General features: G+C 60.8%; 7 protein-coding genes across 7 annotated transcripts; 3 read left to right on the top strand and 4 right to left on the bottom strand.

Moving 5' to 3' along the window:
- The first annotated feature begins 22 nt into the window (after positions 1-22).
- Positions 23-4,746, top strand: CHLRE_11g475550v5 (uncharacterized protein). Its single transcript, XM_001701960.3, has 8 exons — positions 23-829; positions 930-1,003; positions 1,674-1,723; positions 2,026-2,167; positions 2,399-2,470; positions 2,659-2,882; positions 3,160-3,261; positions 3,425-4,746. The coding sequence occupies exons 1-8, from the start codon at positions 628-630 to the stop codon at positions 3,468-3,470; spliced, it is 912 nt and encodes a 303-aa protein (XP_001702012.2). The 5' UTR covers positions 23-627; the 3' UTR covers positions 3,471-4,746.
- Positions 4,747-4,750: 4 nt separating this feature from the next.
- CHLRE_11g475500v5 (uncharacterized protein) lies at positions 4,751-8,417 on the bottom strand. The gene is made up of 5 exons (XM_043067616.1): positions 8,189-8,417; positions 7,632-7,837; positions 7,257-7,463; positions 6,302-7,129; positions 4,751-6,182 (listed from the first exon to the last, which is right to left on the bottom strand). Exons 2-5 carry the CDS (start codon positions 7,782-7,784, stop codon positions 6,006-6,008), a joined length of 1,365 nt encoding a protein of 454 aa, XP_042919621.1. The 5' UTR covers positions 7,785-7,837; positions 8,189-8,417; the 3' UTR covers positions 4,751-6,005.
- A 123-nt stretch (positions 8,418-8,540) lies between these two features.
- CHLRE_11g475450v5 (uncharacterized protein) lies at positions 8,541-12,272 on the bottom strand. The gene is made up of 10 exons (XM_043067615.1): positions 12,065-12,272; positions 11,699-11,753; positions 11,356-11,472; positions 11,050-11,193; positions 10,831-10,911; positions 10,527-10,656; positions 10,013-10,365; positions 9,742-9,827; positions 9,463-9,595; positions 8,541-9,272 (listed from the first exon to the last, which is right to left on the bottom strand). Exons 1-10 carry the CDS (start codon positions 12,214-12,216, stop codon positions 9,189-9,191), a joined length of 1,335 nt encoding a protein of 444 aa, XP_042919620.1. The 5' UTR covers positions 12,217-12,272; the 3' UTR covers positions 8,541-9,188.
- A 110-nt stretch (positions 12,273-12,382) lies between these two features.
- Positions 12,383-14,168, top strand: CHLRE_11g475432v5 (uncharacterized protein). The gene is made up of 4 exons (XM_001701961.2): positions 12,383-12,609; positions 12,857-12,915; positions 13,311-13,599; positions 13,915-14,168. Exons 1-4 carry the CDS (start codon positions 12,427-12,429, stop codon positions 14,125-14,127), a joined length of 744 nt encoding a protein of 247 aa, XP_001702013.2. The 5' UTR covers positions 12,383-12,426; the 3' UTR covers positions 14,128-14,168.
- A 54-nt stretch (positions 14,169-14,222) lies between these two features.
- On the top strand, positions 14,223-18,147 carry CHLRE_11g475400v5 (uncharacterized protein). Its single transcript, XM_043067614.1, has 10 exons — positions 14,223-14,325; positions 14,434-14,513; positions 14,838-14,912; positions 15,187-15,342; positions 15,630-15,704; positions 15,983-16,043; positions 16,208-16,323; positions 16,795-16,838; positions 17,019-17,091; positions 17,511-18,147. Exons 1-10 carry the CDS (start codon positions 14,313-14,315, stop codon positions 17,676-17,678), a joined length of 861 nt encoding a protein of 286 aa, XP_042919619.1. The 5' UTR covers positions 14,223-14,312; the 3' UTR covers positions 17,679-18,147.
- Positions 18,148-18,150: 3 nt separating this feature from the next.
- CHLRE_11g475350v5 (uncharacterized protein) lies at positions 18,151-20,412 on the bottom strand. The gene is made up of 5 exons (XM_043067613.1): positions 20,024-20,412; positions 19,573-19,731; positions 19,261-19,342; positions 18,783-18,934; positions 18,151-18,554 (listed from the first exon to the last, which is right to left on the bottom strand). The coding sequence occupies exons 1-5, from the start codon at positions 20,366-20,368 to the stop codon at positions 18,441-18,443; spliced, it is 852 nt and encodes a 283-aa protein (XP_042919618.1). The 5' UTR covers positions 20,369-20,412; the 3' UTR covers positions 18,151-18,440.
- Positions 20,413-20,470: 58 nt separating this feature from the next.
- CHLRE_11g475300v5 (uncharacterized protein) lies at positions 20,471-23,812 on the bottom strand. Its single transcript, XM_001701980.2, has 5 exons — positions 22,959-23,812; positions 22,549-22,692; positions 22,308-22,399; positions 21,921-22,074; positions 20,471-21,691 (listed from the first exon to the last, which is right to left on the bottom strand). The coding sequence occupies exons 1-5, from the start codon at positions 23,133-23,135 to the stop codon at positions 21,473-21,475; spliced, it is 786 nt and encodes a 261-aa protein (XP_001702032.2). The 5' UTR covers positions 23,136-23,812; the 3' UTR covers positions 20,471-21,472.
- Between the last annotated feature and the right edge of the window lie 1,404 nt (positions 23,813-25,216).

The following is a 25,216-nucleotide window of genomic DNA, read 5'->3' as shown; positions in this document are numbered from 1 at the left end:
CTGGCACCGAGCACGAAACGACGTAGCCCTTTTACGCTATCACGGATCTGATATTACTTCGTTAATCCATACGCGTCTGCTTGCGCCTGCTACGCGAGAGACTGCGAGAGGGGCGCGCGCGGTTGAGCTACTCTGAGCTACCCTCCCCGTACGTTGTGACCGGCGCTATTATCAGAGTAACTCTAGCATCATACTGTAATAAGGCTACGTGGTTGTCGGTAGGCGAGGTCGAGGAGCGGTTTTCGCCTAACAGGAAGTAACAGGAAGTAAGTTCCCCTACGGTGCACATCCACAGGCCCAGTTTTCGTGCAAACCTGCAACGCAAGCCTAGTTTATTTTGTGCTCACTATCAACAACTACTTACAACAGCAGGCGAAACTTATTGTTATAGTGAGGCCGCCCAGCAGGCCGTTCACAGCAGTCTGGCTCGCCAGTCGCAGTGGCCGTCGCCGTGACGCTTACCTATTATCATAACAACAATAGCTCGTACATCCAAGGTGTCAATTCGGAGCTAAGGCGCACGAGCGGGTGCCTAAGTGCCAAAACGCAGCTGTTTTACTTGACTCTCACTTACTCGCGCTAATCTGTGGTGGTGGGCCTCGCCACCTCTCAGCAACAGCTTCACATATGCTGCAAAGTAAACCCGGCGGCGCCCTAGCGCAGGAAGCCGTCGAGTGCATCGCGGCCATTCGCGAGCAGCCACGTTTCGCGCCGTTCGCTGACGTTTCTGAGGACGTCCTACGGTCAATTTCGTCGGTAGGGGAGGAATCATGTGATGATATCTTTTTCGACGTCGCGGCCAGCGACCTCATCGACACAAAGAGCATAGGTACGTGTGGCCAAAGGCCACCGGCTGACCCGTCCTGTCGCTGCCGACTCCCTCACCGCTGATTCGCTCACTCGCCCCTGCGTCCCGCCAATGGTCCCAGATTCGGTGCATTCCTTCATTTCCAGCCACCAGCACAACTCCGCACCCCAGGCTGGCGGCGCGCCTAAACGGCAGGTGCGTGGCGCGGGGAATGCTCAGTTGTAGACAATGGGGGCAGGATGGAAGACGGGCTTTCCGGATGGCAAAGCAGCCGCGGCGCTCCGCGCCTAGAACCTAAAGCTTAGGTAGGCAGGGTATGGTCTGCCAGAGCCCTGGTCTACCACTTCACGTGTTCACCGCTGCCCTTGAGAATGTGCCAAACAACTAAGGCGATGATACCGTACCTTAAGGAGATCACCGCGCATGTAATTAATTAAAATTTACCGAATGCTGCAGTACCGCGCACCCCAGGGGGGGGTGCGCGGAGTTGTCATAATAATCTTGGAGGGGGTGCGCGGTGGTGCAAAATTACCCGGATGGGCGTGCATTCAACGAAAAATCGCTAAAACCCCCCAGTTTCGCCACCTGTGCTTTATATCCATATCCATATCGCTAGAGGCTAACGGCAACTGAGGCGAGGCGAGGAGACGTATGGTGGGTTGCCAGTTACAAGGCGTCTGCACTGCGTATGAAGTGCGCATGTCTTGAGTGCGCGGAAGTGTGAAACAGCCCCAAGTGGGGGTGCGCGGTGCACAATAATTATCATTTTAGGGGTGCGCGGTGCGAAAATAATTAAAATTTTCAGGGAGGTGCGCGGTGATTGCGTAAAGTTACGGTATGTGTACTTTCTATGGCATTGATACAGGTTCTGGCACGAGTGGCCGGCACAGGGCTAGCGCCCTGGGAAATACACCGGTGAGCCGGCGCGCGTCTCTACAGTTATGCGTCGGCTGCTGTTAATTGCCGGAACTTGTGATGAGCCACGGTGACAGCAGGTGACAGTGACAGCTGTGCAACTGCCCCTATGGCTGGTGTCCGCGCCCTTTAGTTATCCCGTTGTACTACATACGGTACTGGCCTAGTTTACTCACAGCTCCCGCTTCCGTAGCTAAAATGCTGCGTACCACGCATTGCAAACAGTCGCATTCCTTGGTTACCCCCGTCCTACCCACCGGTGTACTCACGCATCCCGTGCACCCATGCGCTCACATGCACAGCCCGCAGCAGTTTGTCCGTGACCTGGTTCTGCGCGGTCGCTGCTTCTCCGGGCGGGTCCTGGACGCGGGCTGCGGCATCGGCGATAACGCCCTGTTCATTCAGAAGGCATGTCCGCAGGCGCACGTCACGGCGGTGGACGTGGTGGGTCAGGGGCTGGCTTCATGGGTGGGCAAATGCTGAGGCGTGGTGGGAGCGTGTATGCGGGTCTTCGGAAACGGTGCAGTGATTGCGGCGACCGATTGCTGCACGAGCTGTGCACTGGGGTGTCAGGGCAATAATCATGGCATCCGTACAAATTATAGTTATGCCATGAGCGTCCGTGCCGTGAACAGATCCCAACCATCCGGCGGCTGTTGTTTTGTTGGCGCGCAGGTGCCGCGCTGCCTGGAGTTCGCGGCTGCCAAGGCCAAGCTGCGCGGCATGTGTGGCAAGGTGCAGATGCTGGTAGGTGACTCTCACTACGGGCACTGGACGGGGCACGCTTTCACGGCACGGTGGAGCGGGGCAGGGCGGAATGGGACACAAGCATGAGTAACGATTTAACCCGCCTACGTCACTCTACGTCACGTGCCCTGACAATGCACCCCTCACCTCCCAACCTCATGTCCCACCCGCCCACGACCTTGCTACAGGCCGCTGACCTGCTTGAGTTGGACCCGGCCCGGCAGCACCAGGCGCTGTGCGGTCCCGACGCTGACGGTGCCTACGACTGCGTCCTGGACTCGTCCACCTTCCACTGCTTTGGTGACGCCGACCGCGAGCGCTACGTGGCAGTGCTGGGGCGGCTGCTGCGGCGCGGCGGCCTGCTGGTCATGAACTGCATGAGCGAGGAGGAAGGCCGGCCGGGCGGGCCGCGGTGCGTGGGGCATGGACGGATGGCAGGGCGGAGATGGGGAGGTGGGGAAGAGGAGGGGCTACGGTAGGAGAGCAGCTAGAGGGCGGGGGATGGCGAGAGTCCGGGTGGAGCAGGAGAAGCGCATATGCGCGGGTGGGCTTCAGCGTGGATGCGAAGAGCGTCAGGGATTTGCCCGGGGCCTGGGACTGTGGGGTGCTGGGGCCTGCTGGGGCCAGCTTGCCTGCTGCTAACCCAGTGCCCATCACGGCCCCTGTACAAACGTTCAAAACACGCACAGGCGCATCACGGTGCCGGATCTGCTGTCGGTGTTCAACCGGCAGTCGGGCTGGGAGGTGGAGGTGATCGAGGACTCCATCATCGAGCTGCACCCCACCTTCTGGTGCGCCGGGCCCGCGTTGCATAACTGGGTGGTCGGGCGGATCGCGGCCAGGAGGTGGCAGGTGCAATAGGGATGTCAGGATGCGAGCACTTGTACGGCAAGCCCACACCTGCGTGCTTGTTATCACGGAACACTTGTGTCCTGCCTGATTCTCGGTATGCAGGGGTGGCAAGGCCCTGGCGCGGCTCTTCACGATTCGCAAGCTGTGACAGCCTGAAGTCGTGGCGGCCCCAGGGGGCAGCAGGCCTGGTGTCATCCTAGGCACTACTAGCTACTTCAAATTGCCTCTTGCTGCCGCCAGTGGTGCTGCCGTGCGCTCAAAGTCGTATGTACATCAGTGCATTCTGTCCTTGGCCATTATCGAATCCGTGCATCTGCCTTGATTTGGTATGGTTGCTATGGGCTCAATGATGGGCGCCACGAGACCGACAAGGCTCGCACATGACTGTTTTTAAGGCACAAACGCCCTGTCACTTATCCTCTGCCGGGGCGCCCTTGTGGCGCTTAATACTTTCACGAAAACTGCAATTCATAAATTGGCTACGGAACATAATTCAAGTATGGGGCTGGTGAGTGGTGACGGGGTATTGTCATGTGGGGTGGGGGCACAGCGGTTAAAACGGAACCCTTCAATGGCAGGGCGGGCTATTAGGCTCAATATGTGCCACGGAATCTTATAGAAAGGAGAATTGGGTCAATCGGTTTCCCGTTTGAGCCGCCGGTGTGCGCTATTACTGTTGGATCCGGGGCTCCTGATCACAGCGGCTGCTGCTGCGCCTATTGCCAGTGACATCTAATGTTATAATATACGTGTTGTGAATTGCTACATCGTCACGCCGCGTTTGTCCAATATTGCTGCGTGTATGTGCGCAAAAGGGGTTAGGCATCTAATGGCACCTGGGGTATTGAGTGGAGAGACGAGAGCTGGCGTGCTTTCACGTGACACCACAGCGAGAGATGTCTGCGCTGCGGTGCGAGGGGATGTCCAACTAGGGTGTGGCGTAGTGCGGGTGTAATGGCCCGCGGGCAGAACTGTTTTGTTCCCGGGGGTTGCCTCAGGGTCCTGGCACGGGGTCCTTGGTAGGGCTGTACTTCCATGGCTTCCAGTCCAGGACCATCTGGAGCTAGGCGATACTTGTGGATTGCATGCCGGTCAGTGGACTAAACAGCGCCAGACTTTGCTTGGTCGCAGAAATACTCATGCTTTGCGATGCTTTGTCAATTTGTTTGGTACGATGCAATGGTTAGGTGCGGATGTCTGGGCGAGGCAAAAGGGGGCAGGCCCTGGGGGCAGGTTAGGAAGGGGAGACACGGTAGGCCTGCCGGGGGTAAGCGGCACGGCGGGGGGCGCGCAGCAAAGCCTGCATCGCTGCTGCTGTGGAGGCAGGCAGCAAGCCGTGGCAGCGCTGACGCTTTACAAACGTGCGGCCGTTCACATATGGTAACCTTAAAGTCATAAGCAGCCAACTGTAAAGGTAGGCTCTCTGCATTCGCCTGACATCAAGCACTGTTGTGGGCGGAGCCCACGATTAGTGTCGCGTGTCCTCAGAATGGGACCTTATCGTATCGTACACCGGTTGATAGCCTCTAAACGCTGGCGCTCTGTGTTCTATCCAGTCTGTCTAGGTTGGGCATAGCGGATCCAGATTCCAGACTATTCGAGACGGGGCAGAGCCTATGCGTTCAGCACCTATGCCAGGACTCGCGTTCCTCTTTAACAGCCTTGATTCCCGCCTCCCGCCGCTTCCTTCCGCACAGCAGGTGAGCTCCTGCGGGGCTTGCGTACCGTATCACTCCTGCTACAACTGTTGCGCGGCCGGCTGCTAGGGCATTGGCGAAAGCCTGCTAGACGTGCTAGTATGCATCAGATGCAACAGCACATCCTGCTTGATACTGAAAGCAGTCTCCTGTCAACATCAGCGGCCTATAGTGTGTTAACCCATGTTTTCCATGCCGTGCAACAGCCAAGACCCAAGTAAATGCAACTGGCAGAAACGCAGGATGGCGGCGTGGGGACTGGGTACAACACGTCTGCATACCGTATCCCACATGGGGATTACCGCTTGCAGCCTTGCTCACATGATGACCGATTTCGCAGAAATCGCTGCAAGCTTGCTATGCCTGGCCCACGCGTATACTGCGTATACTGCAGCGCATTACCAGCCAGAAACCGTCATCGCACAAGGCACTTAATCCGGCACTGCCGTCTACAGCAACCGCCCTAGCATAGCCCAATCAGTCTAAGCTGTGTTACCACGTGTACCCCACACGCCGCATTTGCGGCTCTTACTATGGGCTACAACTCAGTGTGCTGCTGGGCAAAACTGTAATTGCGGCCGCATCCGCCGTCCTGTACTTCGGTAAGTGTCATGGTGTGCGCCTACATGTACGCCAACACACTCAGCGCTCTGGCGTCATTTGTCATCGTGCCCACAACCGCGGTGGATTACTAGTGTCAGTGCCCACAACTGCTGCATGCCGCAGCTACGTGACAATACCCAGCAATGCTTTTATGCATGTAAACAAGTGCGCATCGCAATATCAAGAGCATCGCCCAGCCATGTAGTTCAATTTCAGCTGCAGTTCACGGCTCCATGCCACCGTGCTACGCGTGCCATGCACTCCTGCAGCCTTAGCCTTGCATTTTGGAAACCGTGCACTGCACGTCCCTCAAGACCAGCAGTCGGCTCCTCGCCCAGCCATGCTGGCGAGCTCCGAGGCTTGTTATGCTTCATACATTGGACTTACGGCTCCTGCTCGCGAACCGGGCGGCGCCAGAAAGTCAAGAAACCAGGGGGAGGTGGAGGAGCACGGCGGCCAGCGCCCGCAGCCATGGGGGACCTCGCCACAGGCGGCCTGCCGCCCTCCGCCTCGCCACGAACCCGGAAGAAGAACGCACCGGGCCCAGTTGCCGGCCAAGCCTGCGATACAACGGAGCAAGCACATCATACAACTGTTCGTGGCGAGTGCGAGCAAGCTCAACTTCGTGCCCCGCGCTTGAGAGCCAATCGGCGCGCGATGGCGCGGGACGGGATCTTACCGGAATGATGTTGGCGAGGGGCTCCCCAGTGGCGAGGTCGTGCGCCTGGGTAGGGAACAACGGCATCTCGCCCACCTCCACCTCCTCCACCCCCGCCTCGTCCTCGCCCTCCAGCAGGGGCAGCGGCAGTGGCCGCGCTGCGCCCTTGCTCGCCGCGTGCTGTGCCGTGTCGGAAGTGCTGTGCTGGTAGTACGAATCCTGCTGCTGTGCCAGGCATGCCCGCAGCTGCTGACGCTGCTCCTGCACGCGCTGCAGGAACTGCTCCTGGTGCTCTGCCGGCACGGCCGCAATCGCGGCATCCGTATCGCACTCCGTCAGCATCACTGACGCGCCCTTGGAGCCACGCATCCACAGCGGCAGGTGCCCGGAGCGCGGTGAGCCGTGCGGGCCGGTAGCAGACGCCATGCTGGCGGCCGCCGCCACCAGGCTTGGCGATGGCAGCGGTGGCAGCGCCAGCGTCAGAGCCGCGGCGCCCTTGACCTCGGTCGTCCAGGTACTGCCCTCCGACTCGGTCCCGCCGGCACTCCGGCTGCTGGGCGGACTGCTCAGGTGCTGCAGCGGCGCCGGCGCCGACCACATGGAGAAGGACGGCGTGCTGCTGCGGGAGCGGCCGTTGGAGAAGCCAAACGCCGGAACGCCATCGACATCCTGTTCGTGCTGCTGCCCTTGTACCGGCTCGATGCCCGCACTGGTCTGGAGCAGACGCAAGATGCGTTCTACCCGCTGCTGCAACCGCCGCACCGTGGCCGCACCCACCGCTGACCCGTCCTCCTGTGAGCCGCACCGCTCGAAGAACCACGCCAACAGCTGCGCCAGCGCCGTTGACAGCTGTACAATGAGATACCAAATATCGTATTAGGCCACGCTACCAGACATCATGCGTGGACATCATGGCAGAAGGCAGCCAGCCAGCGGCAAACCCAAGTCATGGCCATGCCATGCGGTGCCGACCCACCTCGGCCGCCTTAACGTCCCCATGCTGCCGACTGGAGCAAGAGGGCGTTTTCCGCTGCTGCAGCCCAGTCTGCGACTTGACGCACGTGACCAAATCCCGAAGGAGCAGGCGCACATCCCGCACGGTCGCCTCGCCGGCGCCGTCGCTAGCGCCCTTGCACAGCTCTGACGTCCTCTGCAGCACCTGGCTGCAGGTGGGCGCAATGACCTGCACCAAGGCGGACCAGCACTGTACTATTTAGACAGTTGACAAGAGACTTACCACGTCTCAAGCTGGCTTCGCCTATGCTTTCCTGACTGCAGTCAACGCCGGCGCTACGCTGTGCGCGACCTGCGCAACAGCCACCCCCCCCCCTCCAGGCCCCGCCAGGCGCACCTGCTCAAAGTCCTGGTCCAACTCCTCCTCCTCGCTAATATCGCTGCGGTCGTCCGGGATAGCGGACCAAAACCTCTGCTCCGCGCCAACCAAGCTGCTAGCACCGCTAACGAAGGCGGTGGAGGGCATGGAGTCGCACAGCACGGCCGGCATGGTGGGGCGCACGCGTGAACGACTGCTGTAAGCTGCTGCTAGTTCCCAGCTCTCTGCAAGGAAATTCCAATGCAAGATTTTGTATGGCAGGTGTGTCGCAGAGCTAGACTGGGCCGGTTGCAGCCGGGGGGGCACAGAAAAGAGTGCTACCGCTAAGTCACTGGTGATGCACCCAAGTGAAAGAGCGTGCTGGCATCAATGGGTTAGGTCCTATTCACATGCGTCCAGTCGCTTGAGCAAGCTGGAAGTGGCAACCGAACGTGGCAGAGCAGCATGGTAGCGCGCTGCGAGAGGGGCCCCAATCTTAGGCCCCGTGGCCAGCTGGCACGCGTTCACGTATTCTTTACACCCACAGTTGAGTAGCCGAGCCCCTCCCGCCCTCGTGTCAGCGCGCAACGACCCACCTCAGCAAGAAGCTTCCGCTGCGTTGCTGTCGACCGGTCGCCGCTTGCTTAGTCGGTGATAACCTAGCACGGTTTCACTTGTGGGGACAGAATTGCGCTGCCGAGCGGATTGTGTGGCAAGAGAACGCCTTGTCGGATACAATGCTTGGAACTTCTGTTGCACGCTCGTTTCCTGACTCGAGATACGTTAATATCTATGTGTGCAATCTATTGCTTAGAATGCGTCGACTGGCCTGCCGCGAAGCTGAGCAATAGACTGGCAGCCGCATCCGAACATTGGGGGTCATTCATGGGTCCTCGCCAATTCGCTCACGCTGCTCAGCGGGCCCGCCGAAAAGCCCAGGCGCATAAGGAATGGTAATGTAATCTGTTGCAAACAAGCCCGGGGCACGTTCCTTTACGCGGCTGGAGCTGCACGAAGCTGGATAGTCGCGACCCAGTCGCCGTCTCCGACCCTCCCCCCCCCCCCCCAGCGGCCGTTCCCTCAACCGACTGCGCTCCGACCTTGACAACCGCCATGATACTTATGCATTGCTCTGCTGTGCTCGCGGCGTCACCGACGCCGGATCCAGCGCATCGTCGTCCATGGCCCGCAGCCACAAGCCCCGTCACGACCCAAGCTGAGACTATTGGACACCCTGGACACTCCGAGCATGGCACTCGCGCTTGGTAAGCTGTTACTTTGGGGTGGCTCTCAGCGCTTATCACAAAATGAGGATGCATTCCCATCTTCCAGGGTATTGCCTGCGAAGACTGAAGGCTGCAGCATGATTCCTGCATTGGTCTGCTTTGTCCTCGTGCCATCCAGCTACATCCAATGCAGCACAGGCTAGCTATTAGCAAGCCGCTTACACCTGCTTACCGCTAAATATCGGGCCACGTTGCCTACAAACCTGTGTCTCCTGGGCGCACGCAACTACACCACATGCACAACCACAGGGTGCAATCAGATGCACGACACCGCACAGCTGTCTACCGAGCTTCTTGCCTTTACTCCCTGCTACTTGCGCGCCTCCGCCAGCAGCATGGTGCGGTGCGTAAGCCCCAGCTCCGACAGAGGAGCGTCTGCACGCAGTGGCAGCTCCTGCGGCACAGAAGTTCATCATCACCACGCGGCAGGTCATCAGCATCATGAGCAGCAGCACTGATGACTGGCGCAGCCTCGGCTTCGTCCGTGTTTCAAATGCTTCACAGACGTCATAGGCTTCACATGCTTCATAGGCAAGCAGACCTGCAATACGCATAACAACCAATGCCTTGTTGCCACGCCGCACCTTGCGGGGAAACTGGGTCGCCACCGCCACGCGGCCTGGCGTCACGCCCAGCTGCGGCGCCAGGTAGGCTGCCAAACAGGCCGCCGGCTGCGAGGTCAGGAAGCGCCGGCTGCAGCGGCCACCGCTTGGCAGCCTGCGCGGGGGACATGGGAATGGACACAGCGGCAGGGTTTGGGGGGACGACACGAGGAGCTTTGCGAGGTGTGCATGCGCATGCGTGCTTGTCAACAAAAAACAGTGAGGGTGTGCGTGACCCTGCCGGTGTTGCAGCGGACCCACCTGAATGCAAGCTCGATGGCTCCCTCCGCACCCTCCTCCGGCTCCGGCTGCAGCTCCACCTCCGGCACCTCCGGCTCCGGTGCAGCCTGTCCGAGTGGTGGTCGAGGCAGCATGGGTCGGCATGGGGCGAAACAGGATCAGAGATAGCTTTCAGAACTCGCAGGCACGACATGCAGGCCAACACACACTTTCCTCACGCACGCGCGCACATCGGATCCGCTCAACAATTCTCGGTTTCCATGAACTTATCCATCCTTCTCTGCTCACTCACCTGCCCGCTCCCGCTCGCCGCCGCGGCCGCACCCGGCCCGCCGCCCGCTGCCGCCGAGCTCGGCTCCGCCCCTGCCCCTGCCGGCCCCGGTTGGTCAGCAAGGCTTGCTGCGATGGCCATAGCGAGCTCCGGGTCCTCATCCTCAAACTCGCCAAGACCGGGCCCGTGCTCCTGTTCAAGTGCTGCATCCCCCGCCGCCGTCCCCAGCCCTGACGCGGCTGGCCCGCCTCCAACCGCCAGCGCCTGCGAGCCCGGCCCTGGCCCCGCTGCGGCGCCGCCTTGTTGCAAGCTGGCCGCAATAGCAGCCGCCAGGTCAGCGTCTTCGTCGTCGTCACCACCGGCAGCAGCCGCAGCTGCGACATAACAACACATGCCGCACGGGTGCATGGCACATGCTCAGGCGCGGGCTAGGCTTGGGTAGAAGAGCAGGTGGACGCGCTGTGGTCCTGTTACAAAGCCGCAAATACAATGGTGATATAAGACGCGTGCAGGAGCGCCCCTTGCGCCCACGCACCTGGCGTCCCCCGTGTCCGCAGCTGCAGGCTGCCGCCCTGCTCGCCTGCCCGTGCCAGCGCGGTCTCCAGCGCGTTGGTTACCCGGCCGCGCTTGCGAGCCCGCTCAGCCTCGTCCGTGGCCGCTCGCGCCTTCGGGGGTGGAGGCACATGGCACACGTTGGAGCTGGGTGCGGTATGAGACAGGGACAATACTACCATGCGATTGCGCTGGTTACTGGTAAGCTCTCCGGAAGGCAGGCACATGCGTATGCCCCCTCAAGCCAGCCACAGGACTCTTTCTCCGCCCCGCTCGCTGGCGCTCACGTCCTCGGAGGTCCACCACTTGCCGGCGTTGGGCAGCGTCTCTAGGCCACCCGGCTGCGTGGCGGGCAGCTTGCCACGGATCTGAGGAAGAACGTCACAGCACACGGGCATGTAGGGCCGGCAGGACTGATTGCACAATATTATGAAGCTTGTCAGTGGCGTCAGCGGACACCCTGTGTCCAAGCACCATTCGGAGCTGGCCCACCCCAAGTCCCTCACCACGAAGATGGTCCAGCCCTCGCCGCGCAGTGTGTCCAGGAAAGCGGTGAGGTAGAAGGTGGACAGCGGCTGGGGCGCAGGGAAGAGCGAGTTGAAGTTCCACCACTCGCCGTCCGCCACCCGCCGCAGTGTGAACCAGTGCTCCTGCGCGGTTGCGCAGCGCCAGCCAGCAGCACAGCAAACACACATCAGTGTAAGCGCTGCTGGTGCTGGGTGTGCTCGGGTGCTCCTCTGGCCGCCTACCTCTCTGCGCCACCTGCAGTGCTGTCTCCAACCCCTAATCCCTTATCCCTTAGGCTGCGGCACCTGCAGGTTGCAGATGAAGGCCTCGGCGCTTGTGGGCGCCGCCTTGAGGTCGCGCGCCTCCTCGCTCTCCAGAGACATCACGGTCAGGCCCCACGACTCCAGCGCCCGGCTCAGCACCTGCGCCGGAAACGCCCAAAGGGCAAGCACATGCGGATGTAGTTGTGGCACGAGTGCGCACTGTGTTGGTCAGGGCACTGTGTTGGGGCTGTTTTGGCCGTGCTTCCGCCAGCAGAGCCTGTTTCCTGTGTCCCGCTCTGCCCATCCTCATATTTCACCGGCATGAGACAGGCCCCTAGCCCGAACCCCACGATTCGAAGGAGTCCACGACCGGGCCCACACCCACCTGGATGGAGAACATTCCATCCATGGCCACATTACCCGAGGCCTCGCCGCCCATCCTGTGTCGTGGTGGCAGAGTTGGGGAAGGATGAGGCGTGCGGACACACGGGCAGCTGGCCAAACATCAGGGCAGCAAAGGCTAGGCGGGGGATAACACCAGGTTTCACGGGTGCGTGACCAGCCTCATCCGTGTCCATGCCCTGTGCGCACGGTCTGGGAGCCTTGCAGGCTCGCGCCTGCCACCGTGTCCCCCGAGCTTTCATTTGTGCCAACACGACGGTCCACCTTCCGCCGACCCCCTTCGACCGCCACCACTGGTCGGTCCTCGACCAGACCCCGCTGAGGCCCTAGGCCTCAGCCCCAAACTTACGCATCTCCAAGCAGCTCGCGCTCGAGAGCATCCAAGCCGTGTGCTATCTGCGCCAGATCTATTTCTGAGAAGTAGGGCCCCTGTAGCAGCGTGTTTAGCGTGTGAACTCCGCAGAGGGCAGCAACCTGCTTTTCATGATAGAGAAGCGACATGACTTGGTTTGAATTATACGGTGTACTATTGCATGTTATAGAAGAGAATGCCGCGTGGTAAGACCCCGCCCAAGAATGAGAATGCCGCGTGTGAAGAGCCCAAAACCCTCTCGTGTAATGCGATCCGGGCTCGCGAGCTCATTGCGCTCGCCTATGCAGCTTCGCAGAATTACTGTACTTTTCGTATGGCACGATATCGACACTAAACCAATGAGCTTTGGGGGTCAGACCTTCTATCTCGCCGATTTCCTAGAGTGCGCTATTGCCCCGGGTGCGCTTCCCTCCGAAATTACAGTCAGAAAGGTATTTAGGGTCTTGAAGCCGCTGCGTCTGAAGCTATCAGGCTCGTTCGACATCAATACACAGGAGTTCCGGACAAAGGCCTCGTTGAAGGTGCGGAGTTTGCCCTGAGTGCGGAGGGGCAGGGCCCAGGCAGCGGATGGGCGAGGAGGGCGGTCATGCTGTGACGCGCACCCCTCGAACCTACTGCTAGACTGTCCTTGAATAGGCCAGGGAGCGGGAAGGAAGGAAAGGGTTGTTTGCAGGGGTGCGCCCACGGACTGTATGCGCTCAGGGAGGACTGCTGCACAGGCAAGCAGCCACCAGTCCCCAAACAACTGCAATCACATACATCACACAGGAGCGCTTCTTTGGTGGCAGTATTCGATTCATTCCGGAGGAGGGCGCCGTTGAGTACCGGTGCGTGGCGTGGCAGCAGCGTGGCGTGGCGTGGTTTGGTCTGGTTAGGCCTGACAGGGTGCGGCTGCTTGTGCGTGAGCGGATTGAGCGCTAGGTGAGCGCTGCTCCCCAAGCAGGGTGGTACATAGGGTCACGTGTGCTCCGGTGCACAGCAAACTTGTTGTCAATGCATGTCTGGGACTTGTATGGGCCTGGTCTCGCAAGTCGTGAGGGAGCCAAGAAGGGAGATTTAACGCGGCGCAGCCGAACTTGGGCGCCTAGCCTAGCAAAAGTGCCCTCAGTAAATGTCTCTCCCCAGCCACCGTTCAGCGGCTTGAAGATTGTTCGCCCTTTTGTTCACACATGCCAACACAGCGGTGCCCACCCCCTCCTTGTGATATCCCTACACACCACAGCAAGCGCTTCAGCGTCTTTGGCATTATTGCCGCGCAAGTCTGGAGCCGGTGGGACCTATTCGGCCCCTACACCGGCAGCAGCGGTAGCGGCAGCAACACCGTTTGCGGTAGCAGCAACGGCTTCTTTGACCGCCTGACGCGGCCGCGTGTCGGCTGCGGCCTGGCTCTGGGCGACGTGCCGCCCGGCTGCGCACTGCTGTCCGCTGCCCGGCTGCCGGCGCTGCTGGTGCGGCCGCTGAGCTACAGCTTCAAGAGCAGCCTGCCGCTCAGCTCGGCGCTGAGGCTCAAAGTGGGGCGGGAGCCGGGTTCGGGACAGGGATTGGGGCGGGGTTAGGATGGGGGTGGGGGCTGGGGATGGCGTGGGACTGGAATCGGGATGTGGGGCGGGATGGGGATCGGGACCGGCACCGGGACCAGGGCCGAGGTCTGGGATGGGGCGAGGCGGGGGAGGGGCGGAGTCGCCTGTACGCAGAGAAGGTTTGAAGGATGGGGGGTCGGAAACAGGGGTCCCACTCTACCTGATAGATTGCCGCACGGTTGATAGCTGTCTGGCGGAACCCTCAACTGGTTACTCATATATCTGGAACCCCCAACCCCTCCTCAGGCCTATTGTGACGTAACGGTGCGGCTGCCGCGCCGGCTATCGCTGTGGGTTGACGCGCACGGGGCGGGCGGCGAGGCATTTGGGGACGAGGAGGAGGAGGAGGCGGGCGGCGGCGCCGTACCAGGAGGCCGTAGTGGTGGTGGAGGAGGAGCGGGTGGCGGCGCGGGGCTGCTGGTGCGGCTGCGCAGGACTGCGCTGATCATTGACCTGTGAGGAGCGACAGCGACAGGCACCAGGAATGAGCTTGGAACGCGTCGAGGTGACAAATGGTGCGTGCTGGGCAGTTGCGTACATCAGGCTGGCGAAGTCCTGTCAGCCTGCTGTTTGCGACCGCCTTCACCCTGCCATTGCCCCCACTATGCTACTGTTCCTGGATACGCCTTCAATTCTTAAATCTCATGAACGTTACCCGCATCACCAAACGATTTACACGAAGTACGGAGCAACGCGACGCCCCGCCCACCGTTTGCCCATGTCTTCATACGCTGTGCCCATATTAAACATTCCGCCTGCTCGCAGAGGTGTTGCTGGCGGTGTTAGCTCACGCTCACTCCACCGAGTCGGAGGAGGTCATGGGGCTGCTGCTGGGCGACGTCACGGTGGGGCGGGCTGGGCGTTGGCCGGCTGCAAGTGGGAAGGCGGAGGGGGGCTCCGTTGACGGAACACATGACGAGAGCCGGGGTTCGGGTTTGTTTTTCACCATGGGCATGGCGTATGCATCGGAAGAAGTCTCTGCAAGCAGCAGGAGCAGGGTGAACGGCAACACGTTTCGGAGGAGAGGGTTGGGTGGAGGGCTATGGTAGAAAGGCTGCAGGGGTGTCGGGAATGCGCGGTGGCTGGTCCCCTCATGGCCCCTCTTCAACCCACAATGACACGTGCACGCCTGCACGTGCCCTTGCCCCTGCTTGCCGCCTCCGCTGTAGGACCCGGTGAGGGGCGGCGGCGCGGTGTGCCGCATCTCATTGGCGTTCCCACAGATCCGGACTGACCGCCGGAAGGTGGGCGCCAGGGGTGGAGCCAGGGGTGGGAGCTAGGGGTGGCGCCAGGGGTTCCATAGGGGGCACCTAGCAACTGGCCAGCTGCACCTGCCGTACCTAGCCGTGGTGAAGGATGTGCATGCAGTCCGCTAGGTTGCACTGCCGCCGCATCGCCCTGTTGCCTCGCCTCACGCCTTCATTGGTAGCGCAGATTCTCAACGGTGAAAGCGAGTTATTATCAATCATTTCATGCTAATCACGACTTCGCTCGCGCTGACTCCGCTCCCCTCGTCAGGACCGCGTGGAGACCAGCCCCGAGCAAATGGCCCGCTGCAGCGCGCACGCGGAGCGGCTCAGCCGGGAGACGGGGTCGCGGGTGCGGGTGGTGGGCTGGTACCACTCCCACCCGCACATCACTGTGCTGCCCAGTCACGTGGACGTGCGCACGCAGGTGGGGCTGCGGTATTGCTCTGGTGGGGATGGGGGGGCGGTAGTGGTATTCTGGGGATTTTTTTTCGTCGTTCCCAGCGCCCTTGATGTGCCTGAATGACGGCCCCTCCTAAACCTTTCAGCAACCCGTTCCCGGCAACGGACCCCGGCTTCGGGTTTGGATTCCATCTGTTCTGGTCGTTCCTCAACAAACAGTGAAGCGAGGCCGAATCTCAACACCGTCCCCTCCCGCATTCGTTGTAGCCTTGCGTGGAGTCAACTCCCCTCTACCTTGCCCTCCTGGCACAGGCCATGTACCAACTGCTGGATCCAGGCTTTGTGGGTTTGATCGTGTCGGCATTTAACAGAGACGCCGCAACAGAGGTGGGGATCCGCGGGTGGGGCGCGGGCCGGGGTGTGTGGATGAGGTGGGCTAGAGGAGGGGCTGTATTGCAGTGCACGTGATGCCGCAGAGGGACCCGACCCGACAGCGCCGTGACTTTCTGTTTCATACAAGGCGGCCTTCGCAATTGATTGACACTGTCGCCGGTGTGCCGCATTCATTGCATGGCACAGCATGCAGCTTGCCCTGTCCCTCCACTCGCCCAACCTACCTATGGTTTCTTACCGGGAATGGGCGAAACAAACCCTCCCTCCTGCAGGCCGCCACGGTGCAGCTGACGGCGTTCCAGGCGCTGCCGGATGTGGACCCCCAGGCCGCGGGTGAGAGGCGCGGGTGAAGCTGTGCGTGTGGGAAGGGGGCGGCTTTTTGCAATCCCATGAGGACTAAGATCAAGAAGCAACCCGCGAAGGGCGCAGGGAAAAGCATAGACGCCCTTACTGGGGTTTGGAGTAAAGCCCCTATCGCTCTCGCCCCTCTCGCGCAGGCGGCCTAATCCGCAAGGAGGTGCGTCTGGCCGTGACGCCCGCCGCCACGCCGCTGGAGCGCTCCTTCAGCGACGTGCTGGTGGTGCAGCGCATGCTGCTCATGGAGGAGAACGAGGTGGGGAGGAGGGCGGGGTTGCAGGGCCTGCCTCCAGCATCCCATGAGATAGCAGATACTGGTACAAACAGAGATCTTGGGATGGGAGCACAAATGGGGGGTGCCAGGGATTGTCTACACCAGTTAGCTTGCTCCAGTCCCAAACGAACTGAGGCGGCAGGCGTTGCTCTCACCATTTCAACTACAAAGCCAGATACACGAGGATGCAGGACAAGAGCGGGGTGGGGATGGGGATGACTGTGAGGGCGGGGAGCTGAAGAAGAAAGGGGTCGCAGGGTGAAGAGGGTGAGGTGATCGACGGGGGATGCAGGAAAGAGCGCGCCGGGGAGCGGCGAGGGACGGCCCATGCGCAGATGTGTCGTGCAAGGGCCGGCGTGCAAGTCGCCATGTCCGCCCACCAAGCACTCTGTAGAAGCTCATCAGTCATCACACAACTTGCACATCCCCGCACGCGCCTCCTCCTGGCCTCAGGTGTACAAGAAGGCGCTGGCCTCCGCACTGGCTGCGTCCAGCAGGTGGGCGCGCGGGCGGGCAGCCGGGGGTGGGCATGCGGCACTGCAAGCAGCCCAGATGACTGAAATCAAGGCCAGGCGGGATGTGGCAAGTGGCAGAAGCTCGCAGAATTTGGGGCAGCAGCTTTGGTTTCTCCTCAAACTTCAACTTCCTCCCCTCATCAACATTGTCTCCGTTCACAGGTCCAGTGCGGTGGGCAGCGGCGCTTTCCCCACCCCAGAGCTGGTGGAGGTGCACCACGCTGGAGTGTACCAGGTCCGTGGGGGCGGCTGGGGGCGGTCGGGGCGAGGGCAGCTTGCGGCAGGGCACTGGGCCTGCGGGGCCAGATGGGTAGGGGCAGGGGCAGGGCGGCTCTGGGCCCGGCAGCCGACACCCCATCACGCACTCCATCACACACTGTGTACGCCTTGGCATCAACGCCATCCACTTCCATACCAGTTTAACAGCTTGTGGTTCGCGATGCGTAATGGGCATGAAGTGGCTACCGCGCGCGCACGCCCTCACCCACATTCTTAGCACGCTCGCCCTTTACACACACCCCTGCATCCTGTACCGCTTTTCCAAACATCCTTGCAACCCCCCTTCAGTGTATCCTGTACCGCTCTTTTCCAAACATCCTTGCAAACTCCCCCCCCTCCCCAAACGTCCCCCCCCCCCTTCACCGCGTCCCCCAGGCCCACATGGCCCGCCTGGTCCAGACGGCGCTGCACCCCTCGCTGGCGGCCCTGGAGGCGCTGGTGGCGCAGCAGCGGCAGCAGGAGGCGCAGCTGACAGCAGAGGTGGCAGCGCTGGAGAGGGAGGTGGCGGCGCAGGTGGCGGCGGCCGCAAGCGGCAGGCACTGAGGCGCACGTGCGTGTGCGGTTGGCTTGTGCCGCCCAAGGATTTAGGCGGATAGAAACAGGGGGCACGGTGTATGGTGCATGGCGGAAAGAGTCTGTGCGTGGTGTGTTGTTGTGTGATGGTTGTTACTTGCGCGTGCGGCCTGCAGTAAGACTGGGGTAGTGCTGCGTTATTTATGTCACCACGTCGTGTAAGAAGGGTTGTTCAGCTGAAGACGTGTTTGCGCTGCAACTGAAAGCAAGCAGGAGATCTTCCGAGTTGTCAGTGGCGTACGGTATGCTGTGGTGCTGCTGTAGGAGACTAGGTACGCGCCGGGTGGCGGCCGTACATGGGGCATTTGGGCACTGGTGACTCGTGACCAGTCTGCTGATCATCGCATTGTTACAAGCACATTGTTCCCCAAACCCTGAGTTCACTTTGACAGCTGCACAGTATCAGCTGTCAGCTGTTGAGCTGTAAATGTAACATTATTCCCCCAGCACGCCGCGGCCCATGTGATGCCCATATTATCCAGCCGTCAGCTTCAATGCACTAGCGCGACTCACCCTCATACCGCAATCCACGCCGTCCAGCCGCGGTCATGCACCTGCATTAGCGAGGCCAACGCCTATCACCTAGGCCTCCCACGCGACAAACCCTACAAACCTGCGGCACCTGCTTGCCCTCACGCCCGTCCATGTTCCCATCAACTTTCTCTACAACACTGCCTGCACTTCGGAGCCCGCTGTTCCTCATGAGTTATTCAAGCTCCCCCATCACAATGCCTACACGTCCGCCGCCAGCAGGTTGGCTCCCAGCGTGACTTTCTGGCCCGGCTCGAAGGAGGGCAGGCCGCGGTAGGGGCAAGAGCCGCAGCGGAACGCATCGCCCAGGTAGCACTGTAGGGAAGGAGGTGGGCGGGCGGGCGTGGGGGCTGGGCTCACATTGCGGGGCAAGTAACCAGGTAGCTGTTGGGAATGCCCTGGGGCTCAAGTAGCGCAGCGCAACATCCGCTGTCACACGGAGCCAACACGGAGCCCTGCCCCGCAGCAGCCTCTCGCCTTGCACCAGGACAGCCCTCAAACCCTGACACCCACTAGCACCGCCAGGCCCGCGCCACGACTCACGTTGCCGCAGGCGGAGGTGGGGTTGTCCAGCATGTCCGCTGTCAGCTTGGCCTTGCCACCGCCCGCCTCCGCCTCCGCCTCGGCCTCGGCGCGGCCGCAGGAGCAGTTCTTGCAGGCCTTGCGCGCGCCGCCCGCTCCCACCTCACAGTCATCTGGAGGGTGGCGTGGGAGGGACAAGCGAGGTGATGAAAGGGCGGAGAGGTGCGGCGGTGCGAGACACAGGCGACGTGGAAAGAGGGGAAACGAGATGGGTTGGGCCCGGCTGCCCGGGCACCCCCGTACATGCCATCCTCGTGTGGTGACTGTAGCCAGTTTAGCCGTTTCCACCTGCCGCCTTGTTCCAATACTGCACCCCGCCCAACGCCACATGGCACTAACGGAACTTCCCTCCATAGCCTTAGTGATGCTTCTCTCCACCCGCTCTCAAAAGCCCCCCTCCAACTTCCTATCCCTCTTAGCCTGTCCCCCTATCACCCACCGGGGTACTTCGGCACCACCGCCGCCTTGTCCTCGGGAGCCAGGAGGGCGTCGTCGTCCACCAGCTCCTCCTCCTCACCGTCCTGTTGAGTACAATGAATTTGGAAAGTGGATGAGTCATGCGTGGTTAAGTGCAGCTGCATCAAACCATCGGGCATACGTGTTTCCTCGCCGGCGGTACCGTAACACACGCCGTGCTGAGGCTCGCAGGTTGGCCCTGTTTATTTCTCCATGTTGTTTCCAGCCTAGCCGCGCACGTTGTTCCTCCCTTGACTCCTCCACAAAGCAATATTCCCCCTCGCGCACCACCCACCTCATCACCGCCCAGCTTCCATACGTTCGACTTGGGGGGAACAGCAGCCGCAGTGGTCGCAGCGGGCGCCGCTGCCGCAGCGCCGTTGGCAACAGCGGGGCGCTTCAGCGACAGCTTGGCGGCCGCGCCCAGGCCCCACTGAGGCAACTGGGCGCTGATCTGTGATTAATGTAAAGGAAAGTGGTGTTAGCGAGGCATGGGGCCTTTGGAAAGCGCAGTTGATTGTCGGCCGGCATGATGGGCAAAAGCAGGTGCGTGTTGCGGCGGCGGCGAATCCACGAAGCCCCCGCCATTCCGCCGCAGCCAACGTGTGCGTAGACACTCACGACCAGCCATATCATGGAGGAAACCCCTGGCCGCGTGCAAATTGAACGTGCTATGCATGGCCCGCCGACGCGCCACCGAAGGGCTGCTCCCCTGCCGAAGCGCCCCGACGCCCACGCCAACTCACCAGCACCGCGCCGCTGCTGCTCAGCTCCGCCGCGTCCACAAAACCCGACAACAGCAGGTCCTTCTTGAGAGCCTCCAGCCGCGAGCTCCCAGAAGTGCTTGTCTCATACACATAAAGCCGGCCGCCCGGCGCCATCGACCGCGCCACGCGAGCGAGCGCGGCTTGACTGTGCGCTGAGGTGCTGGCTGCCATACCGAATGTGTACTTTGTTGAGGAAGACGCGCTGTCTTGCGTGCAGACCAGCTCTACCGATGAAAGCGAAAGTGATGTCTCCTTTGCGAGCAGCGCCTCCAGCGCAGCGCCTGGAGCAGCTCCCCCAGAAATAAAGCACGCTGCAGTGGCCATTCCAGCTGGTTGCACTTCAGGTTGTAAGCCAAGTGAAGAATCTAGACGAAACAAGGCAGAGTATCAGTTATCTTGACAGCGTTTAGACGGCGTATGAGCAATGACAGGAGGTTAGTATTAAGAACCGCAGTATATTTTATGGATTGAAGTCAGCGTGCCAGACAGGGCCAAACACCATCCGGAGCCTACCCTGCCCATCCACGATATTGCACGGCTCACGCCTGCCGACCTGCTTTCAAGCCACAGAGACTCGGAGCCATCGTCTACTCGGTACCATCCTGAGCTACAAGCACCACCTTTAACGCGCCACGCAACACATCGTACCACATACATAGCCAGAGCCAACGCGTCCATGCTTCTGGCCGGGGCTGGGCCACCCCTGGACGTCCCTGGACCAGGGGTGTGCCTGGGTGTGACTACTGGCGTGTTGGGCCCCAGTTTGCCACGTTACCAGTTCAGGATACCCAATGCCGTCAGAGATGCCACCCCGCATACGTACCGTATTACCACTGCCTAACGCACAACCCAAACTGTAGTCCTGCAAACTGCGGACACTTGTTTCAGTGGACAAGCACTACCAGTATGCCATTGGTGCCCCCTCCGTACGGTTTACCGTACCATAAGCAGTCCAACGGGCCCAAATGCTGGGCCGTCATATCCAACCTGCTCAGCCGCGTCACCCCGAAGACGCCAGCAGTCTCTCAGGCGCAACGACGAAGTACGCAGGTATCCTCCAATAACACAGTACTCCCTCGAGCAGACAGTCAGACAGAATGTTATCGATACCATGTGGCCATGAAGCGTGCGCATGCAACGCACATGGAATGTGGCACGCGGGCAATTTACCGCATGCATGGGCATGAGTGCACTTGGTGCGCTGAGGCAAATCAATGCAGCTGCCGCCTGCCCCCACGGCCTGCCCCACGGCGTGCTCCCTTGAGATGCATTTCCAATTATATCATCCACGAACCAGTCTGAAGGACAGCGATGCACGCATACAACAATCATATTATGATGCGAACACATAGAAGGAAACATGTGTGCAGGAAACGGCCAAGAACGCAGACAAGATTAGCGGGGCTTAAAATTATTGGCACCCATAGACTACAATGCGGTTGGGGGCACGTACTGTGACGCCTGCGCCTGCGTGGATGTATGTGGCTGGTACGATGCAGGCGACTGGTACTGTGGCGGCTGCGGGGCCGGCGGCTGCGGGTGGTACTGCGTGAGCGGCTGCGGCTGTGGGCCCTGGCTTAACGCCTGCGGGCCATCTGTTTGGCGCAGCTGCGAGTAGCTGCTGGTGGATGGTCGACCACGAAACGCCTGCACAGGAGCAGTTGTGCCAAGGAAGGGCTGTCATTGCAGGTTTGGGACTCGGCGGAGCGATGTGGCACAAACGCACGAGGTATGTACGACTGTGGCTTGTACCATGCAGCTGTCACAACTTCTCCCAAGACATCGACGACAAGTCCGCGGCCTCTTTGGGGCTTGGGCTCGTCGTACCTGGCCTCTATCCCCACTCAACCCAACGCAACTCGCCAACCTCGCCCACCTCGCTAAGGTACAGACCCGACAGGTAGGCGGCAATGATGACCATCGCCCACGCGCCCACGGAGAATAGCACTTGAAAGACGAAGAAAGGGCCGGGGCCCACGTCGATCACCATCAAAAAGCTGGCGGTCAAGATGCACGCGACGAAGAACCAGCTGCAGGAGTCAGCGTGGGTCGATAGTATCATGGCCGGCCGGGGGCATAGAGAATGTGAGAACGGGCAACATTGCCGTGGGTGGGCAGCAAGCGCATGGGAGCGCGTTTCACGGGATGAGATAATATAAGACAGCCCCGCTTGGAACTGATGTTCTCAGGTTGACCCGCTCAGTTCTTCCTTCCCCAAACCAACCAAGCCCGAGGACGGGCTGCAGGACCCTGGAAGACTCACAGGCAACAAACGACGGCTGCGCCAGCCGCCTCCAGCACGCCAATGCACCTGAAGCAACCCAGGTACTGGTCACCAGCGTACCGCCGTACAACCTGTACATGGTGGGGGGCGTAGCGGGACGTAAATGCAGAATGCAAGTTGGGAACCTACCCCCTGAAGGGCGGCGAGCCGGCGACGGCAAGCGACGGCATCTAGTGTTTACCCGTGGACAGGCGCACGGGCCCCGTGGCCCAGGGCTCACCTGAAGCAGGCATAGCGCCACTTCCGTCGCCAGCATTGGCGCAAACAGGACATACATGGTCCATGGCCACCAATTCTCTTTGGCTTTCTCGCCGGCAGGCGCTACGATGGCGTACACCAACCAGGCGAAGAGCGTGGGGACGGCCTTCGCGCCGTGAGTGTCCCAGGGCAAGGGAAGGCGGGGGCAAGGTGAGCGACGAGCGCACATGAGTAGGTCAAAGGACTACTAGGTTGTGTAGCAGCGCAGCACGGCGTCTGGTCGCGTTAGCGAGCCCGCGGGGCCTGCATGTCAGGCTCCCAGTGGGATGCACGAGTCACCTCCTGCCCTAACAAGCTTGCGATATACATATGTAGAGTAGCATAGGACCATAGCCATCGAAGTGCCCCGATCGCGACGACCAATGAACTCACAAGGAGGGTCAGCGCCAGGGGCTGAACGTTGGAGCCAAGTATATTGCGATATCGCTCTGGGATGAAACCACCAAACAGCTCATTCAAAGGGTCGTATGCCGGGCGCCTGGGTGGGGGCGCTGGCCGGCTCTGACTCTGAGCTTCAACATCGCCAGTGTTTTGCAGCGAGGTGTACATGTTGATAAGTTCAGCCACGCAAGTGCTACCATTCAGGTGAGAAGGATCGGCTGTGTGGCGCCACATGGACTAGCCAGGAGGGCTCCGTGCCCGTTGGATCCGAGGCCCAACCAACCATCCAACCGTTGGGACGCAACTCACGCGATGCAGCAGACCCGGATGCGTGCCCTCCCACGTACTGAAACGGCTGGCTGGCCTAGAAGCGCCCGACCTGGACGCAGAGTCCACAAGGTACAGGACAGCCCAATGATACCTGCCGTAGCATGTCCTCCTGGCTCACCGCGGATGCCTGGCTGCGTTCCAGGTGGGTTTATTTTGTGGGTTTCGCGTTGTCGCGAATGGCAGCCTAGTCGCGCGCGAGCTGGTACACGTCAGCCCTGCCCGGACCGGCAGTCTGCTTCACGCCAGTGTAACCATTTGGTGCGCCTGCTGTGGAGCCGCATGGGGCTGTCTCATCTCGAAAGGTAACAAGCAACCGCAATTGCTGCTAACTCTAACTTCTTTCTTGCTGCTTGCTAGCCTGGAGCACTCGATGGCGTCTTGCATTTGCATTCACACTAGCTTTCATTTCTCTGAGCAGGCCGTAGGCCTGCGCCACGATTGCTGCGTGTGCACCCGCCCTGCTAACGGAGCGTACAGTACTCGTACATAAGTTATGAGCCTCAATTCGGTTAGCGATAAAGTCTGGGCTTGTGTGAAGGGTTGCTGGAGTTAGATATAAAGCATCGAGGCGCGGGACGACCCGACGGTGACCTTGGCTGCATGGCCTCCAGTCTCTGGGTTTACGGAACCCTTCAGTGTCGCGTGCCAGGGTTTGGACGTATCCCTAATCCCCCCCCCCTGGTTGTCCCAGTCACTTCGTTGTAAGGGCATGTCGGCAGGCCCGCCACACTGTTCCCGCCGCGCTGGCTGCACGACGACCGACTGCTCCCTCGGCGCAGCTGCTGGCCCGAAGGCACCTGACGTCCATACAACATACGCCGTAGTACCAGGCTTCTGATATTATGGTAGCTATGACGCTCAAGAAGGGTGTTGCGCACATGCGCCCCAACAAGGCGCTTCGGGTCGCCTGGACCCTCGACGCGCCCTGCCGCATGCGTCGCTCTTAGTCTTGCCAGGTTGTTCGCGTGTACCGAGCATACTTCCGACTGCAAGCGACACCAGAGCGCGCCAAAAAGTTCCGACGCGCCCATTCACTTGCGCGTGAGCCTGGCCTCGCGCCCTCAGCTGAGCCACTTTTACCACATGCGCATACAATTTCCTGCCTCATAGCAGCACAGTCGTCAGGAGTAGAGCCTCCTGCGCGCCGGGATGAGTCGATGTACGGCGCGCTGAGATCGCCCATCGCGCCCTGGGTCTAAAGTCCAGCGCGCGGGCTTTGTCGAGTTTGTGCCCCGCTAGCCCTTCACACCTCGCTTCGTCGCGCCAACTCCACAAACATCAAAATGCAGGCCCTGTCCGCTCGCGCCCCCCGCGTGGCTGCCAAGCCCGGTGCGTTTCGTCGCAAGGATGCCGACTCAAGTAGATATGGCAGCAGCACTCAGCGCTTGACCTCGATCATGCTTTATACTGACCAGTTTGCCTGCGTTTCCTTGGATCTTGCAGTGAGCCGCTCCGGCGCTCGCTCTGCCGTGACCGGTAAGACCTTGTCTCGCGGGGTTCCGCGCTTCTCGCCAGGATGCTTAGCTCTTGGCCAAGTATGGTCACTGATCATGCCTTTCTTGAATGCTCGTGCAGTGGTGTGCAAGGCCACCACCGTCCGCAGCGAGGTGGCCAAGAAGGTCGCCATGCTGAGCACCCTGCCGGCTACCCTGGCTGCCCACCCCGCCTTCGCCCTGGTGAGAATGCCCAGCCCTCCTGACAATCATGCAAATCGCAGCGCAATAACGAGGCAGATCCGGCGGAGTCGAAGCTGGGGAAGTGAACACGTCTCCGCATTTTGCTTGCAGGTCGATGAGCGCATGAACGGCGACGGCACTGGCCGCCCCTTCGGCGTGAACGACCCCGTAAGTTTGGTTATTGAGTTCAAAGCAAGTCTTGGTCGCTGTCCTGCTGGATGCGCATGGGCTGCTTCGCTGGCT

This window comes from Chlamydomonas reinhardtii, chromosome 11 (genome assembly GCF_000002595.2).
Source record: "Chlamydomonas reinhardtii strain CC-503 cw92 mt+ chromosome 11, whole genome shotgun sequence".
Taxonomy (NCBI): Eukaryota; Viridiplantae; Chlorophyta; class Chlorophyceae; order Chlamydomonadales; family Chlamydomonadaceae; genus Chlamydomonas; species Chlamydomonas reinhardtii.
Note: the sequence above shows the minus strand (reverse complement) of the source record. Positions and strands in the feature narration are given on the sequence as shown.

Bases quoted from the DNA above. Each gene is read 5' to 3' on its own strand.
- CHLRE_11g475550v5 (XM_001701960.3), top strand. From the start codon at position 628: ATGCTGCAAAGTAAACCCGGCGGCGCCCTAGCGCAGGAAGCCGTCGAG. The intron at 1,724-2,025 runs GTGAGCCGGCGC...TCACATGCACAG, and splicing joins GCGCCCTGGGAAATACACCG to CCCGCAGCAGTTTGTCCGTG. The intron at 2,883-3,159 runs GTGCGTGGGGCA...AAACACGCACAG, and splicing joins GGCCGGCCGGGCGGGCCGCG to GCGCATCACGGTGCCGGATC.
- CHLRE_11g475500v5 (XM_043067616.1), bottom strand. From the start codon at position 7,784: ATGCCGGCCGTGCTGTGCGACTCCATGCCCTCCACCGCCTTCGTTAGC. The intron at 7,464-7,631 runs GTGCGCCTGGCG...GCCTTGGTGCAG, and splicing joins TGGACCAGGACTTTGAGCAG to GTCATTGCGCCCACCTGCAG. The intron at 6,183-6,301 runs GTAAGATCCCGT...GTTGTATCGCAG, and splicing joins CCCTCGCCAACATCATTCCG to GCTTGGCCGGCAACTGGGCC.
- CHLRE_11g475450v5 (XM_043067615.1), bottom strand. From the start codon at position 12,216: ATGTCGCTTCTCTATCATGAAAAGCAGGTTGCTGCCCTCTGCGGAGTT. The intron at 11,473-11,698 runs GTGGGTGTGGGC...TTTCCGGCGCAG, and splicing joins ATGGAATGTTCTCCATCCAG to GTGCTGAGCCGGGCGCTGGA. The intron at 11,194-11,355 runs GTGCCGCAGCCT...GCAACCGCGCAG, and splicing joins CCTTCATCTGCAACCTGCAG to GAGCACTGGTTCACACTGCG.
- CHLRE_11g475432v5 (XM_001701961.2), top strand. From the start codon at position 12,427: ATGAGCTTTGGGGGTCAGACCTTCTATCTCGCCGATTTCCTAGAGTGC. The intron at 12,610-12,856 runs GTGCGGAGTTTG...TACATCACACAG, and splicing joins GGACAAAGGCCTCGTTGAAG to GAGCGCTTCTTTGGTGGCAG. The intron at 13,600-13,914 runs GTGGGGCGGGAG...ACCCCTCCTCAG, and splicing joins GCTCGGCGCTGAGGCTCAAA to GCCTATTGTGACGTAACGGT.
- CHLRE_11g475400v5 (XM_043067614.1), top strand. The intron at 15,343-15,629 runs GTGGGGCTGCGG...CTCCTGGCACAG, and splicing joins ACGTGGACGTGCGCACGCAG to GCCATGTACCAACTGCTGGA. The intron at 17,092-17,510 runs GTCCGTGGGGGC...CGCGTCCCCCAG, and splicing joins ACCACGCTGGAGTGTACCAG to GCCCACATGGCCCGCCTGGT.
- CHLRE_11g475350v5 (XM_043067613.1), bottom strand. From the start codon at position 20,368: ATGGCCACTGCAGCGTGCTTTATTTCTGGGGGAGCTGCTCCAGGCGCT. The intron at 19,732-20,023 runs GTGAGTTGGCGT...CATTAATCACAG, and splicing joins GCAGCAGCGGCGCGGTGCTG to ATCAGCGCCCAGTTGCCTCA. The intron at 18,555-18,782 runs GTGAGTCGTGGC...CCTTCCCTACAG, and splicing joins CCACCTCCGCCTGCGGCAAC to TGCTACCTGGGCGATGCGTT.
- CHLRE_11g475300v5 (XM_001701980.2), bottom strand. From the start codon at position 23,135: ATGTACACCTCGCTGCAAAACACTGGCGATGTTGAAGCTCAGAGTCAG. The intron at 22,075-22,307 runs GTGAGTCTTCCA...TGACTCCTGCAG, and splicing joins GCAGCCGTCGTTTGTTGCCT to CTGGTTCTTCGTCGCGTGCA. The intron at 21,692-21,920 runs GTGGGCGAGGTT...GCTCCTGTGCAG, and splicing joins CGGGTCTGTACCTTAGCGAG to GCGTTTCGTGGTCGACCATC.